Raw genomic sequence first — 12,953 nt, 5'->3', positions numbered from 1 at the left:
CATGGGTTATGGGGTTAGTTTCTGTCTCTCATTACGACAGATGTCAGGCAGTTTTGCTGGGAAAATAGTCATTTTACAAATTGATCACTTTTTTTTGTACTAAACATCTTATTCCCTTTGTCCAGGATGAAGCTGTTTTCCTAAATGGTTACATGAGGCAATTCTGTTGCCATTGCTGCCTGGAGAAAAAGATCCAGGGCAGAGGAGGAACTTGAGATTCATTACTCTTGCTATCTCTGAAGCAAAGAAACTATGTAGAAGAAAGAGGAAAATTTTCTTTGGGAAATACTGGACTGCTTTTTATACTGAGGGAAGTCTGGAGGCACATACCTAGCTATGAAAAGCATAGGACTTGTATTACTAGTCGTACTGCCTGTTAAGTCTGTAGTTATTGATTTGTATCCCGCCTTTTATTTTTACAAATAGTTCACAGCAGCAAACATATCCAACACACTTTCCTCCTTCTATTTTCTCCGTAACAACACCCCTGTGAAGTAGTAATCTTATTATTTTCTTTACCCACCAGGGCATGGTTGGCTTTGTGACCGGTGGGGCTTCTGGACTGGGCCGTGCCACAGTGGAACGATTAATACGACAGGGAGGCAGTGCTGTGATTGTGGACCTGCCAACATCTGATGGCGAAAGCATGGCTAAGTCCCTGGGAAACAGATGCATCTTTACTCCAGCTGATGTAAAGATTGTTTGATGGGGAGCTGGGGCTTTCTCTCTCCCCAGGTGTGAGTAGGGATGTGGAAAAAGAATGTAACAGCAGACCTGGATCATACTCTCAAAACTGTCTTTATTCAGGTGACATCAGAGTTAGATGTGAAGGCTGCACTGGCCACAGCAAAGGAGAAATTTGGACATATAGATATAGGAGTGAACTGTGCTGGGATTGCAGTGGCATTCAAGACATACAATGTGCACAAAGATCATCCTCATAGTTTGGAGGACTTCCAGAGAGTCATCAATGTGAGTATATGGTGAGACAGACCTCTTAGCTCATTATAGATTTGTTATTTGATTTTATTCCAAGTACTTCCAATGTATTATTTTTTAAATTAATATGGCTGCCCTAACAATAAAAAACACAGAATAATAAACAGCTGAGGTAAAAACAGAATCAACAAAACCATTGTATGGCCTCTGCCACACATTGGGATTCTCAAGTTCAGTGACAAAACCATGCATAGCTATAGGCAAGTAGGGTTGGGACCAAGTATGATCTCTGTGGAGATGATCTTCCAAAGGATGGGTACCATAACAGAATAAACTCTCTTCCTGGCCCCTGCCAGATAGTGCTCCTTAATAGATTGACCCAGAACCTGTATTTTCTGACAGACCTAATGGGGAGAAGCAATCTTGGCAGGAAAGGTTTAGATAACTTACCAATTAAATTGCATTAACATTGTTGCTCCTCTTCAGGACTTTAGCCAACTAATATGCTTTTTCCAGAACAGTTTATGCCCTTTCAACACCCAGTTCTTAGCTCCACTCTACTTATCATCTGAGCAAATTTACTGGGGTTTTAAATGGTTTTCTAAGCTCCAGTACTTTTTTTAATCCAGGTTTTGTCTTGAGAATATTGTGCCTTCTCCCACACCTGCAAATTCCTCCTCCTTAGATGTGGATGCTTTCATAATAGCTATCTAAACATGGGAAGAATTGAATTTGCTGTTAGAGGGCCATTCAGAATGAAGGAATAGTATTGTTTGGCCATGAGTTTATTCTACAGTATTGTGCTGATGGAATGATCTTGCTTGGCAGTGCTGGTTTTGGTGTGGGAAACATAGTCAAGATTTTGAGTTCTTGCATTTCATTTGTGCTTTTCAGGTCAATATTTCTGGGACATTCAATGTGATTCGTCTGATTGCAAGCGTGATGAGTAAAAATGAGCCAAACTCAGATGGACAGAGAGGAGTGATCATCAACACTGCCAGTGTGGCTGCCTACGAGGGCCAGGTAAATCCCAAGCTAAACTTTCTTTAGTCAGTTTAGCTTCATTGGCAAAGGCCAGAAATCCATAATTTAAATAGAACGAATATAGATGAATCTGTCAGTGGTCTTACAATACAAGAGCATTAAAGTATGGTTGCTTTAGGAACCAGATTTTGGGGAGGGGACAAAATAGCGATCACATCAATAGAGCAAGAGAGTTCACATTTTTGTAATGGGAGTTAACCATTAACCCAATTAAGTGATCTTCTAGACCTCAAGCACAATAGAACAGTTGGGCTGGGGGAGAAGGAATGACATGACTTATGGTGTGGAGTGTCAGCATGTCATGCCTCATATGTGATTTTAAAACGGTCACTTGCATTAAACCTACATTTGAAGTTAGTTGGCCCCAGCACGTGGCCCTTTCTTTCTTGCCATTTTCTTTCCCTTGACTCTCCTTAACTTCCACAACTTTATTGCAGTGCATTCCAATCAGAACCTTTCGTATGTTTCAAAACATATTTTCTCTACTTACGACCATTTGTTCAGTGACTGCTCAGAGTTATGGTGGGGCTGAACAAAGGGACTTACAACAGATTCCCCAAATTACAGCTGTTTTTAGCGCCCCTGCAGTCATGTTATCAAAATTCAGGAGTTTGGCAGATTGCCTGCACTTACAACTACAGGGGCAATCCCTCCCATCTATCTGTCTCCCTCCCATCTGCCCTTTCAGCCTCCTATACGCCGCAGCCCTTAATGCTGTAACTGATTTTTGCCGTCTTCTTTCTCCCACTACTGACAAAGCATGCTCATCCTGGCTCTTCCGGGGCAGCTGCTGGCCACATTCTTCCCCAGGTTGTGCATGGCAGTTTCCTGATGAGACCTGGAGAAGAGTCTCAGAAGACCAGCAGTTGCCCCGGAAAAGGGCCAGGTCAGGCACGCCTCACCAACAGTCGGAGTAAGAAGAGACGGCAAGAGTTAGCTGGGGGGGGGGGGGTGTAGAATGCAGGATGGTAAGGGTGACTGAAGCTGGGACTCAGCTAGGGCAGCTGTAGCTTCCCAGGACAGCAAGAAGCCCCTTTATACATCTTGCTGCTGGACTGGCCTGGGCATTGTGCTGCAGCTTGGGTTTCTTCTTTTCGGCATGTTCCACGGCATGCCAAAAAGTCGCTTTGTGCTGCACTGCTGAGCCAGGCTGGGGTCGGGCTTTGCATTGTGCAATATCAGGGGTAGGCAACCTCGGCTCTTTTATGACTCGTGGACTTCAACTCCTAGCTGGATCAGGAATTCTGGGAGTTGAAGTCCACAAGTCATAAAAGAGCCAAGGTTGCTTACTCCTTAGGGGCTTCTTGCATCCCCAGAGTTGTGTGTACCAAGAAGTCTTGAGAGTTGCAGTGTATTCTTTTCCCAGCTTCCCTGTTTCCACATCCATGCATGCTGCATCCTCTTTTCCCCGGCCTCTGAGTTTGTACTGCACTGCAGAATCCCCCCCCCCGCCCTCCCAACTCTTGCATGGCTTGTGCTGGACATCCCAGAGCCTTTCCCACTCTCCTGTGGCACCCCCATGCTCCTTACCTGGAACTCCTTCCACTTCCCACTTAATGACCAATACACCTGGAGTTCTAACAACAACCATGACTGCAGGAATTGCTGTACTTAAGCAAGATATGGTCATGTGATCCAATACTTTATGACCACATCACTTAGCAACCCAAATGTGGCCGTACGTTGAGGACTATCTGTATGCTCTTAGCAAGTGAATATGTTTTATTATATCATTTTGAGGAACTAAGCTCTTCTTTTTTTTTCATTATGCAGGTGGGACAGGCTGCCTATTCGGCTTCCAAAGGAGGCATTGTATCAATGACACTACCCATCGCCCGAGATCTTGCCCCCCTTGGGATTCGTGTTGTTACCATTGCACCAGGTAACTAAAACCACCCTGCATTTAAGCCCTAGGAGAGAAAAGTATTTCTTTTAAAAGGTGTTTAGTCCTGGAATGGCAGGACTATCTGCATATGACCTCAACCTTCCTCAAACACTTAAACCTTATGTAATGTAATGGATTATGTACATACATCAGTTATGTAATAGATTATGCAAACTTATGTTTTCATAATCAATTTTGAATGTTTCACTAATTTACATTATTTTGTTGGCTTAGTAGTTCAAAGGACTCCTCAGCAATCTCTTATCTCAGACTTCAGCAGTGCATGACCTATACTTAATTCCTGGAGTACACAGCACATTATGGCATACTGCTTGATAGGGGTGACAGTGTGTAACACCAGGAGGAGTAGCCCTGAGCATCTTTTGTTTCTTCTAGGGCTCTTTGAGACACCTCTACTGGGGACACTTCCTGAAAAAGTTCGGACATTCCTAGCACGACAGGTGCCCTTCCCAAGTCGCCTTGGGGCTCCAGAAGAATATGCTCATTTGGTACAATGCATAGTGGAGAATCCTATGCTAAATGGTGAAGTAATACGGCTTGATGGGGCTATCCGAATGCAGCCCTGAGCCATAGCCCAAGCCTGCAAGAAAAAAAGGTTGTTCTCCTTGGATCATAATCACAGTACTGAAATCAAGATTGGCAAAAGAAATGATTAACATCTGACACTGAATAAATCAATAATCAGATATTGTTCTTTTCTTTCACTTGCTGTGTAGGCTCACCCTGACACCCCCTCCCCCATTGCAAGTAGCCATACTGAAAGCTATATTTTTATGCATCTCCAATTTCTTTTAACAGACTTCCCTCTAATTCTGAAATACAGAGACAATTGTTTCTGGCCAAGGTCACCCTGATTTATTTAACCATGGTTTAATCAAACCATAAATGTCCATGTATCGACAAAAGGCTATGTTGTAAACCATGGTTTGCAAAGTTGTTGACCATATCATTTTTACATGTAAGTCTGTTGGGGTCATGATCTCTGTCTCTTCTCTCACTACATTTCTGTATTTTGGCAACCCAGACCCACCATTGGGGTGTGTGATTTTTTTGGGGGGGGGCATACTTCCTAATATATTTTAAAGCAGGGAATGAGATGAGAGATAATGTAAATTGCTATTTCCGCACTGTAAAAATCAGAGATTAAAAGCAGTGTTTAATAAATGCAACTTTTAGGATTGTACATGTTGAGGAGGTGATTTAGAAAACGCACTTTGGACTTGGTGCAAGCTCAGTGCTTCTCTGCTTTTCATTAAAGCAACCTGAAAATTTGCTTTTTCAGGTTTGTGCTGAAGCCTGAAAACAGTCAGGTTGCTTTAGTGAAGAGAAAATAAGGGCCAGGTTATATATGCTAGTTCCTTTTCAAAGTGCGCAGAGTTTTGCCCCATTTTTCAGTGTTTCTGAAGTGCCCCCCAGTGCCATTTAAAAGATATATGGTAACAAATATTACATACCTCTGGTTTATTGAATTATATGAATACATAGCTTTTTGGTCTAATGACTTTCCTCAGCTGTAATTTTGCTCATGTAATTTTCATTTCTCTCATAAAGAGTGAGTATAAAATGTCTCAAGATAACCAAATGTAAAAGAAACCTGGAAAGTGGGAGGGGGGGGGAAGACATAGAAGAAAGAACAGCAGTTGGAAAGGAAGTTCCAAAACATGAGTGTGGCAGGAATATTCCTGTCTTGGTTCAATTAAGTCTCTTTTGAAATAAAATTCAGATCTGATCTGGGGAGTTTCCTATAAGGTTCTATTGCTTTTCTCTTTGAAAAGAGTGAATGGTGGCTTCTCTGGAGCACAGTGACTTGCTTGGTTCTAGGGATTATCTTATTTTCATATACTGATAGTGCCTTGTTCAGTGACTGTTTGCAATTATGATGGTGCTGAAAAAAATAACTACAAACAATGCCTGCATTTATAATCTTTGTAGCATTCCCCCAGTCATCTGATTGCCGTTATAGTGAGTAAACATTGTCCTGTGCCTGTTCTCCCCCCCCCCCATTGCAGAGTAGAGAGATTGGAGAGGAAGAGACTACAAGAGAGTAAGCAGGCATATAATAGAGAATACACCAGGTACTGTGCATAGTGTACTTGTGGCTGTTAGCACCACCACATTCATTTCAATTTGTAGTCCCTATTGTGTGCCTGCTTACTCTCTTGTAATCTCTTCTCCAGATTAATTCCTTCCTTGCTAATTATCCCAACACTGGGATGAGCATTCCAAAGGATGGGGGCATGGTTAGAAGGCAAACTAAGTGTGAAACTGATTGGTCTTGTCAGTTTCAAGTCGGCTAGAGGGGCCAAAGGGGAAAAAGGAAGGCATAATTTCCCACATGTGATTTCCCACTTAGAGACTGCTTTGCTTAAGGAGAGAGCTGCCAGTCCCAAATGTGAACGCTAAACAAGGACTACCTGTACTATAAGCACAAACCTGGATGACAAAACATGCATCATAATACAAATACTACAACTTGTATCCTGCAAGCTGATATGTAAGTGTACAACTGCAGCATTTACAGGATAATATTGTCACCACACATCTGTCATTTTAGTTTGTTGCAAATGCAGATAAATGTAAACTTAAGTACTTAACCTGGGAGTCCCCCATGTGAGATCAAGAAGTGAACCCTGTGGAATTATAGTTAGCTTTGATCGTACAATGGCTCTTGTTTGTCAAGGAGATGACTTACAAACTACTATGAATGAAATCATTGGACAATAAATACTCAACATTTTGATTCTCTGAATATGGTATATATCCATACGGGTTTTGTGTAATGTTTTATGTACCAAACATCTGATCCTGAAAGTACTCTTCCCCCAATTTCAAAGCTCTACATCAGACATGTCAAACTCGTGATGTCACACGATGTATCGGGACTGTTTTGCCATTGCTGGCAAAGGGGTGGGCATGGCTTCCGCATGATGCATCCGGCCCGGAGGCCGGCAGTTTGACACCCCTGCTCTACATGATCATATTTAAACAGGTTCAGGCCCAGGCTGGTATCGCTCTTCTACAGCCAGTGGAGACATCCTTTTTCCATAAGAAAATCAACTTTACTTTGCATACCAAAACTGTTGCCAGCTGCATCTTCCATCAGCGGCTGCTAGTATTAAACTGCAAATAATAGTGGGCTGTAGGTGCATTGGTGTAGACTTCTTTCTCCAGATACCGCAAGCTGTCAAAGAAAAGAATGTAGTCAGATTGTATGGAAAAGATTATGACTTCATTTGTCCCAGGGCTGAAATCCTTCACTGACAGAATTTAATCTAGGAATATATAGAAACCAGACATGTGTATAATGCATTTCTATGATTAACTGCATATAGCATCTTGATGTCTCTGGTTTTTGGCTGACTAGGTGGATTTTTTAGATAGTTATGAGCAGCATATTTATTTCAAAATGCAGTCCTGGAAAAAAGGTTCAGAAAAATGTGAAAATTAATATTTCACTTCCAGTCTGCCTGTTTTTCCAGCATGTAGCTTTCCATTTGCAGCTTAATTATTAATGAAATCTGTACACCTCCCAACGAGTCTAATTGGTTCACAAATAATCATTAATAAAACAATAGGGGAATAAACAAGAAGGAATAAAAGAGAACAAACCAGGCAGGAAGAAAAACAAGCCCACACAAGCTAATGGGGCTTTTAATCACTCTTGCCAAAGGCCTAGCTCAGTAATGGCGAACCTTATAGAGACCGAGTGCCCAAAAACTGGCCCGCCCCCGCTCTGCCCCCCGCTCCACCCACCCACAGGGCCACTCACCACAGATCGTCCAGGCAGCCTTGCAGCGCCATGGCAGCCACACCCTCCGCCCACACCCCATAGCATCATCTGCACGTGATGGGGCGCGAGGGCGGAGTCTTGCCCCTGCTGCCCAGCTGCCATGTGCTTGGCTGCACTGCTCTGCGTGGGCCGCGCCTGGGGGAGCCTCTCCTCCGGGCAGGCTGCTGGTGAGGAGGGGGTTGCGGGGGGAGGCGGGGCTGGGGCAACAGTGCACGTGCCCACAGAGAGGGCTCCGAGTGCCACCTCTGGCACACGTGCCATAGGTTCGCCACCACTGGCCTAGCTGAATAATAGTGCCAACAAGGGGGCAGGGTGTGGGTGTGTGAACTGGATCTTGGGGAAGCTCATTCCAGAGAGCAGGCACTGCAACAGAACAGGCATACTCGGAAGGCCTTTCAGATGACACTTTTTAATTGGAAGTACCTACAAGCCTGCCAAATAGGTGGTTCAAGGACGATGCTTGCAGAGCTCTGTTCTTTCGCATCTTACCGATTTCTCACTCTGTTGCCTCTTAGTCACCTCAAATCCAAGAAAATGCCTTTCACACTTCTGTGCAATGTTTTACCCCTGGATTGCTTACTTGGATTTCTGTGCATCCGCCAATTCCTGGTTGTAATTGTCCAGGCTCTTCTCCAGCTGCGCACGGAAGTTCTGCTCCTGCTCCTCCATCTGCATGGCCGCACGAGCTGCCAGCTCCCTCTGTCTGTCCCACTCAGCCTCCCGTTGGCTTTTCAGTTGCCGAAGTCTCTGCAGGGGAACAAAGAGGCGCATGAAATGTGAGAACAGACACATAGGGCAGATGGGGCAATCCCTGGTTCCAAATTTTAGCACACCACAAACTGAAACAGGAGAAGTAGGCAAGATATTGTACCGCACTCTCAACTTCTATCCCATACTGATAGTGCTCACACAAAGCTATTGAGCTTTTGGTAAGGATTCACTGAGAGATAGTATATGTGTGAAGCCCTTTCCAAGCACTTAAAACTGCAAAATGCATAAGAAGGAATTAGCTGGCTTCCAAGTTTTGTCACCAGCCCTCTAGTACAATTAATAAGCATGGGCAAAGGAAATATATTGACTAATGCTAGGCTCGGGGAAAGAAAAATATAATAAACTCTAAATGAGGATTTTTCCAAGACCATATTCTTTCCCAGAAACAACTGCTAGGAAAACCTTCACAGCTTTAACACAGTATGCGTGGACTTCAGCTCTCAGAATTGCCCAGCCAGTCTACACATCTTAAGGTTGCCAAGGTTGAGATATACTTGAGAGAGCACAATTTTGCCCTAAAAGGAGACAATTGCAACTCCAGATCACTTAAACCTCTCAGTCCAAGTTAAAAGCCTCTGTAGAAGCAACTCATATGTCTGGCAGAATTATTCTTCCCTCCCAGGGAAGAATGGAAACAGAGGAATCTTCGCGCCCATTAAGATCTTACAACAATAGGCAGTTTCTGAGTTTGTTCATGAGGTAATCGCAGAACAAGATTCTCCTTTTCTGCCTTGCATTGATTATGAATTGTTAGCCGGGTACAGACCAATCCAGGCTAACACAAATAAATATTTTATGTTACTATGCAAAGCCTCACCTATTACAGGTAGTACTCAACTTACAACAGATCATTTAAGGACCCTTCAAACTTACAAGAGCATTGAAAAAAGCGACTTATTGCCACTTATTAACAACTATTATGCCATCCCCACGGTCACATGATCAAAATTCAGACATTTGACAACTGACTCATAGTTATGACAGTTGCGGTGTCCTGGGGGGGTCATGTGATCACTTCTTTTGTGGCCTTCTGGCAAGCAAAGTCAGTGGGGAAGCCAGATTCACTTAACAACTGTGTTACTAACTTAACAACTGCAGTGATTCATTTGACAACTGTGGCAAGAGAGGTCATAAGATGGGGCAAAAGTCACTTAACTGCCTCTCTTAGCAACGGACATTTTAAGCTCAGTTGTGGTCATAAACCGAGGACGGCCTGTCCCTGTTTCCCATGCTTGTGGTCATTCCTCCACAGGAGCCGGTTCCCCTCAGCCCTCCCCCGCTCATCCCTCACCTGGTTTTCTCGGCACTGTTCTTTCTGCACTTGCCACACCGCCTGCAGCTGCTCAGGGCTCATCCCCTTCCAGCGGTCAGTAATCACACGGTTTGACCCCAGCAAGCTTCTAGCAACGCTAGGATCCTCCGACAGGAGATTGCCAGTCAGATGGTTGTGGATCTCAGCATAGTTATCATCCTGATCACGCTGCTGGGACAGACGTTGCTGCTCTGCAACCTCTGCCGCCTGGTTCAGGAGCAAAAGAGAAGAGATGAGCTAACAAAGGGTCGGCATTCCCCTCGCCCATGCCCTCCGTCAGTCGTTGGAGGTACAGCACAGGGACACAAAATCTTCCCACAGTCACCTTTCTTGAGGCGGTATTCTGGGACACGGTATAGAGAAATGGCTGGGAGAATCCAAAAGTACCTGCGCTCGATTAAAGTCTGCGACTGCCACGGCTTTAGCCCTGCGGCATTCTTCCTCTAATTGTGCCAGCTCCCGGGCTCGCAAATCCAGCTCTATCCTTTTTTTGTCGTCCAGATTATCTGCAAGGTTGGGAGGGTAAAACAGGTGCAGTACAAGGCAATCTATACAAAACATACCCACTTAATTACAGGTTATCGAATTGCAGTGGTGGATATTCTTCCTTTCCTTATACCCAAATGGTTTGTGGCAGAGCCAGCGCAGGGAGCAGGTAGGTATTATTTTTCATAGTAGCAGCTGCAGAGCAACTTTTCTTTTGTTGACTTCCTGTGGAGGTACAGTTCGTCCCAAGAACAACTCTCCTTCTCGTTCCCCAATCCAAACGTACCTGCGTATTTTTGATCAGCAAGTTCCTTATTCCGCTCATTTCTCTGCTCCTCCAGCGCATGCTTGTTCTGCTCCTTCTGCAGTTTTTGGCGGGCGGTTGCATTCAGATCCTCACCAGAAAAGCACTGCATGCTAGAAGGACCACAGCGTGGGTCGTCATCACTCACACGGGCCGGCTGCCCTTTGCGTACCGCCTCAGGGTCATGGATATCCCACTCCCGCCGCATAGAAGGCTGCTGCTCCCGCTCACGGAACTCCACCAGATCCTGGCATAAATGTTTCTTCTGCTGGTGCTCCTCTTCCTCCAACATCTGGGCAATCCTGTCACACTGCACCCTGTCTGCATCTATACAAAAAAGGATAGTGCTACACAGTGCACAATTTGTGCCATGTGCCCCTATGAAATAAAATAGGATGGGGTGGATATTCTGCCCCAAATTAATGAAAATTTAACATCCAGAAAATGCAAACTGTATGGAAATGAAAAACCACAACCCCTCCCCAAGCACACCAAAGATCTGTAGAAATTTTGAGCTTATATTGCAATATCCTATATCCGTGGTGGCGAACCTATGGCATGGGTGCCAGAGGCGGCACGCAGAGCCCTGTCTGCGGGCACGTGTGCTGTCGCCCCAGTCCTAGGCCTTCAGCTGGGTTTTATAAAACCTTTTTGCTTTAGGCCTCCGCCATGTGCAAAAAAAAAAAGGTTCAATCAATCAATTTCTCGTGGGAAAAAAAAAGATCTCGCAAAGTTGGAATTTTTAGTCCCACCCAATCTGCTGTTACCACCGTAGCCACGCCCACCCAATGGGCCACGAGCACCCAATAGGCCACAAGCACCCGGCACCTGACAATACATAAGTGGGTTTTGGGTTGCAGTTTGGGCACTCGGTCTCTAAAAGATTCGCCATCACTATCCTATATAGTTTGAACTGACAAGTTTTCATATATGGTTATTTATCAGTAGGTTAATATGTTGGATAAACTAACTATCCAATTGGACCAAAATTTCTGTTGCTAAGTGAGACATTTGTTAAGTGAGTTTTGCCCCATTGTCTGCGACATTACTTGCCACAGTTGTTAAGTGAATCACTGCACCTTTTAAATTAGTAACACAGTTAAGTGAATCTGGCTTCCCCATTGACTTTGCTTTGTCAGAAGGTTGCAAAGGGTGATCACGTATAAATATGAACCAGTTGCCAAGCATCTGGATTTTGATCACATGACCATGGGGTTGCTGTAACAGGTGTAAGTGTTACAGCACCTCTAAGTCACTTCTTTCAGTGATGTTGCAACTTCGAATGGTCACTAAATGAACTATTACAAGTCGAGGACTACCTGTACTTTGTCATCCGCACTGACCTCCAGTTGATTTTCAGCCATAATTGAAATGAGGGGATCAGAAAACACGTTACATTGCATTAAATCAGACTATCATACTAAAGCTGCATTGTGCGATAGTATGACTGAATTCTGATTGCATTTTTTTCTGGCTGACTTTTTGCTGTATGGGGGTGTTAATACTGAGAAAGATTTTTATCCCTCTCCCACACCAAACCTCATCCTCTCTCCCCAGATGGCAGAACATTTCACCCACATCTATTCAATGATGACACTATCTACGAGATTTCCTGAGAGCCTCTAAAAAATAGGGATGTTAAGTACAACCACTCAGGAATTGCTCATCCCTATATTTACAAATCACAGTGATTAATTAATTGGGCCCTCACATTAAGTCATAACGTGGTTTGTTTTGATTTCGTATGTTGATTTAGCATGGTTAAGTATAGTTGTGTTAATTAAAGCTGATGGATTATATTATGTGAAATTCAGACAACCTTATTTGGCCTTGCTGATCTTTACAGCCTTGAATGGTTGAGGCCCAAGTATCTAAAGGATATTTTTCCTTTTGTCTACTTGTCAGGGCAATGTTTTTCTGATAAATGAAGGTAGGGAGGTTGTGCAAAAAAAAGGCACTTCATCTTATGGCACCTCACCTCAGGAATTGTCACTTTAAGCAGGCTCCTCCACCCTTTCATTGCCTAATGTCTACCTTCTCTGTGTTAATTATTGTATTTTATTGTCTTTTAATTTATAATTCATGAAGAATTATATTTGCTATAGGGCAGGCTACAATAACACTGCTCTGTTGAGTGAATAAGGAACAGAAGCTAAACGAGAAAGCTATTAATGCTGCATAGGAACTTTACTCAGGATATTGTTGAATAAAAATTAGAGATGGTGCTTGTCCATAGAACATAGATATTATAGATAATGTAAAGCTATATTAAATGCAGTGTATAACTGCTATTTTAAAAGAGCCCTAATTTTCTTGATCATCTTGATCTACCTCACAAAGGTTTCTGAACTATTCTTCTAATGTTGGGCATTTCGATGATACGATGCTCACCTATTTCCAA

At 43.6% G+C, this 12,953-nt stretch overlaps 2 protein-coding genes across 2 annotated transcripts in view; one reads left to right on the top strand and one right to left on the bottom strand.

Moving 5' to 3' along the window:
• Positions 1-4,575, top strand: part of HSD17B10 (hydroxysteroid 17-beta dehydrogenase 10) — a 6,070-nt gene extending 1,495 nt beyond the window's left edge. The window contains exons 2-6 of the mRNA XM_015812235.1: positions 527-691; positions 808-972; positions 1,834-1,962; positions 3,757-3,865; positions 4,265-4,575. Coding sequence (XP_015667721.1) covers positions 527-691; positions 808-972; positions 1,834-1,962; positions 3,757-3,865; positions 4,265-4,455 — 759 coding nt within the window. The 3' untranslated portion in view covers positions 4,456-4,575. The remainder of the gene's footprint in view (positions 1-526; positions 692-807; positions 973-1,833; positions 1,963-3,756; positions 3,866-4,264) is intronic.
• Positions 4,576-5,335: 760 nt separating this feature from the next.
• The window catches only part of RIBC1 (RIB43A domain with coiled-coils 1), an 11,898-nt gene continuing 4,280 nt past the window's right edge, over positions 5,336-12,953 (bottom strand). The window contains exons 3-8 of the mRNA XM_015812233.1: positions 10,535-10,879; positions 10,150-10,268; positions 9,742-9,969; positions 8,260-8,426; positions 6,962-7,070; positions 5,336-5,483 (exon numbers count right to left, since the gene is read on the bottom strand). Coding sequence (XP_015667719.1) covers positions 6,989-7,070; positions 8,260-8,426; positions 9,742-9,969; positions 10,150-10,268; positions 10,535-10,879 — 941 coding nt within the window. The 3' untranslated portion in view covers positions 5,336-5,483; positions 6,962-6,988. The remainder of the gene's footprint in view (positions 5,484-6,961; positions 7,071-8,259; positions 8,427-9,741; positions 9,970-10,149; positions 10,269-10,534; positions 10,880-12,953) is intronic.

The sequence above is a fragment of the Protobothrops mucrosquamatus genome, unplaced genomic scaffold, assembly GCF_001527695.2.
Source record: "Protobothrops mucrosquamatus isolate PMUCROS unplaced genomic scaffold, P.Mucros_1.0 scaffold76, whole genome shotgun sequence".
In the NCBI taxonomy this organism is placed as follows: Eukaryota; Metazoa; Chordata; class Lepidosauria; order Squamata; family Viperidae; genus Protobothrops; species Protobothrops mucrosquamatus.
Note: the sequence above shows the minus strand (reverse complement) of the source record. Positions and strands in the feature narration are given on the sequence as shown.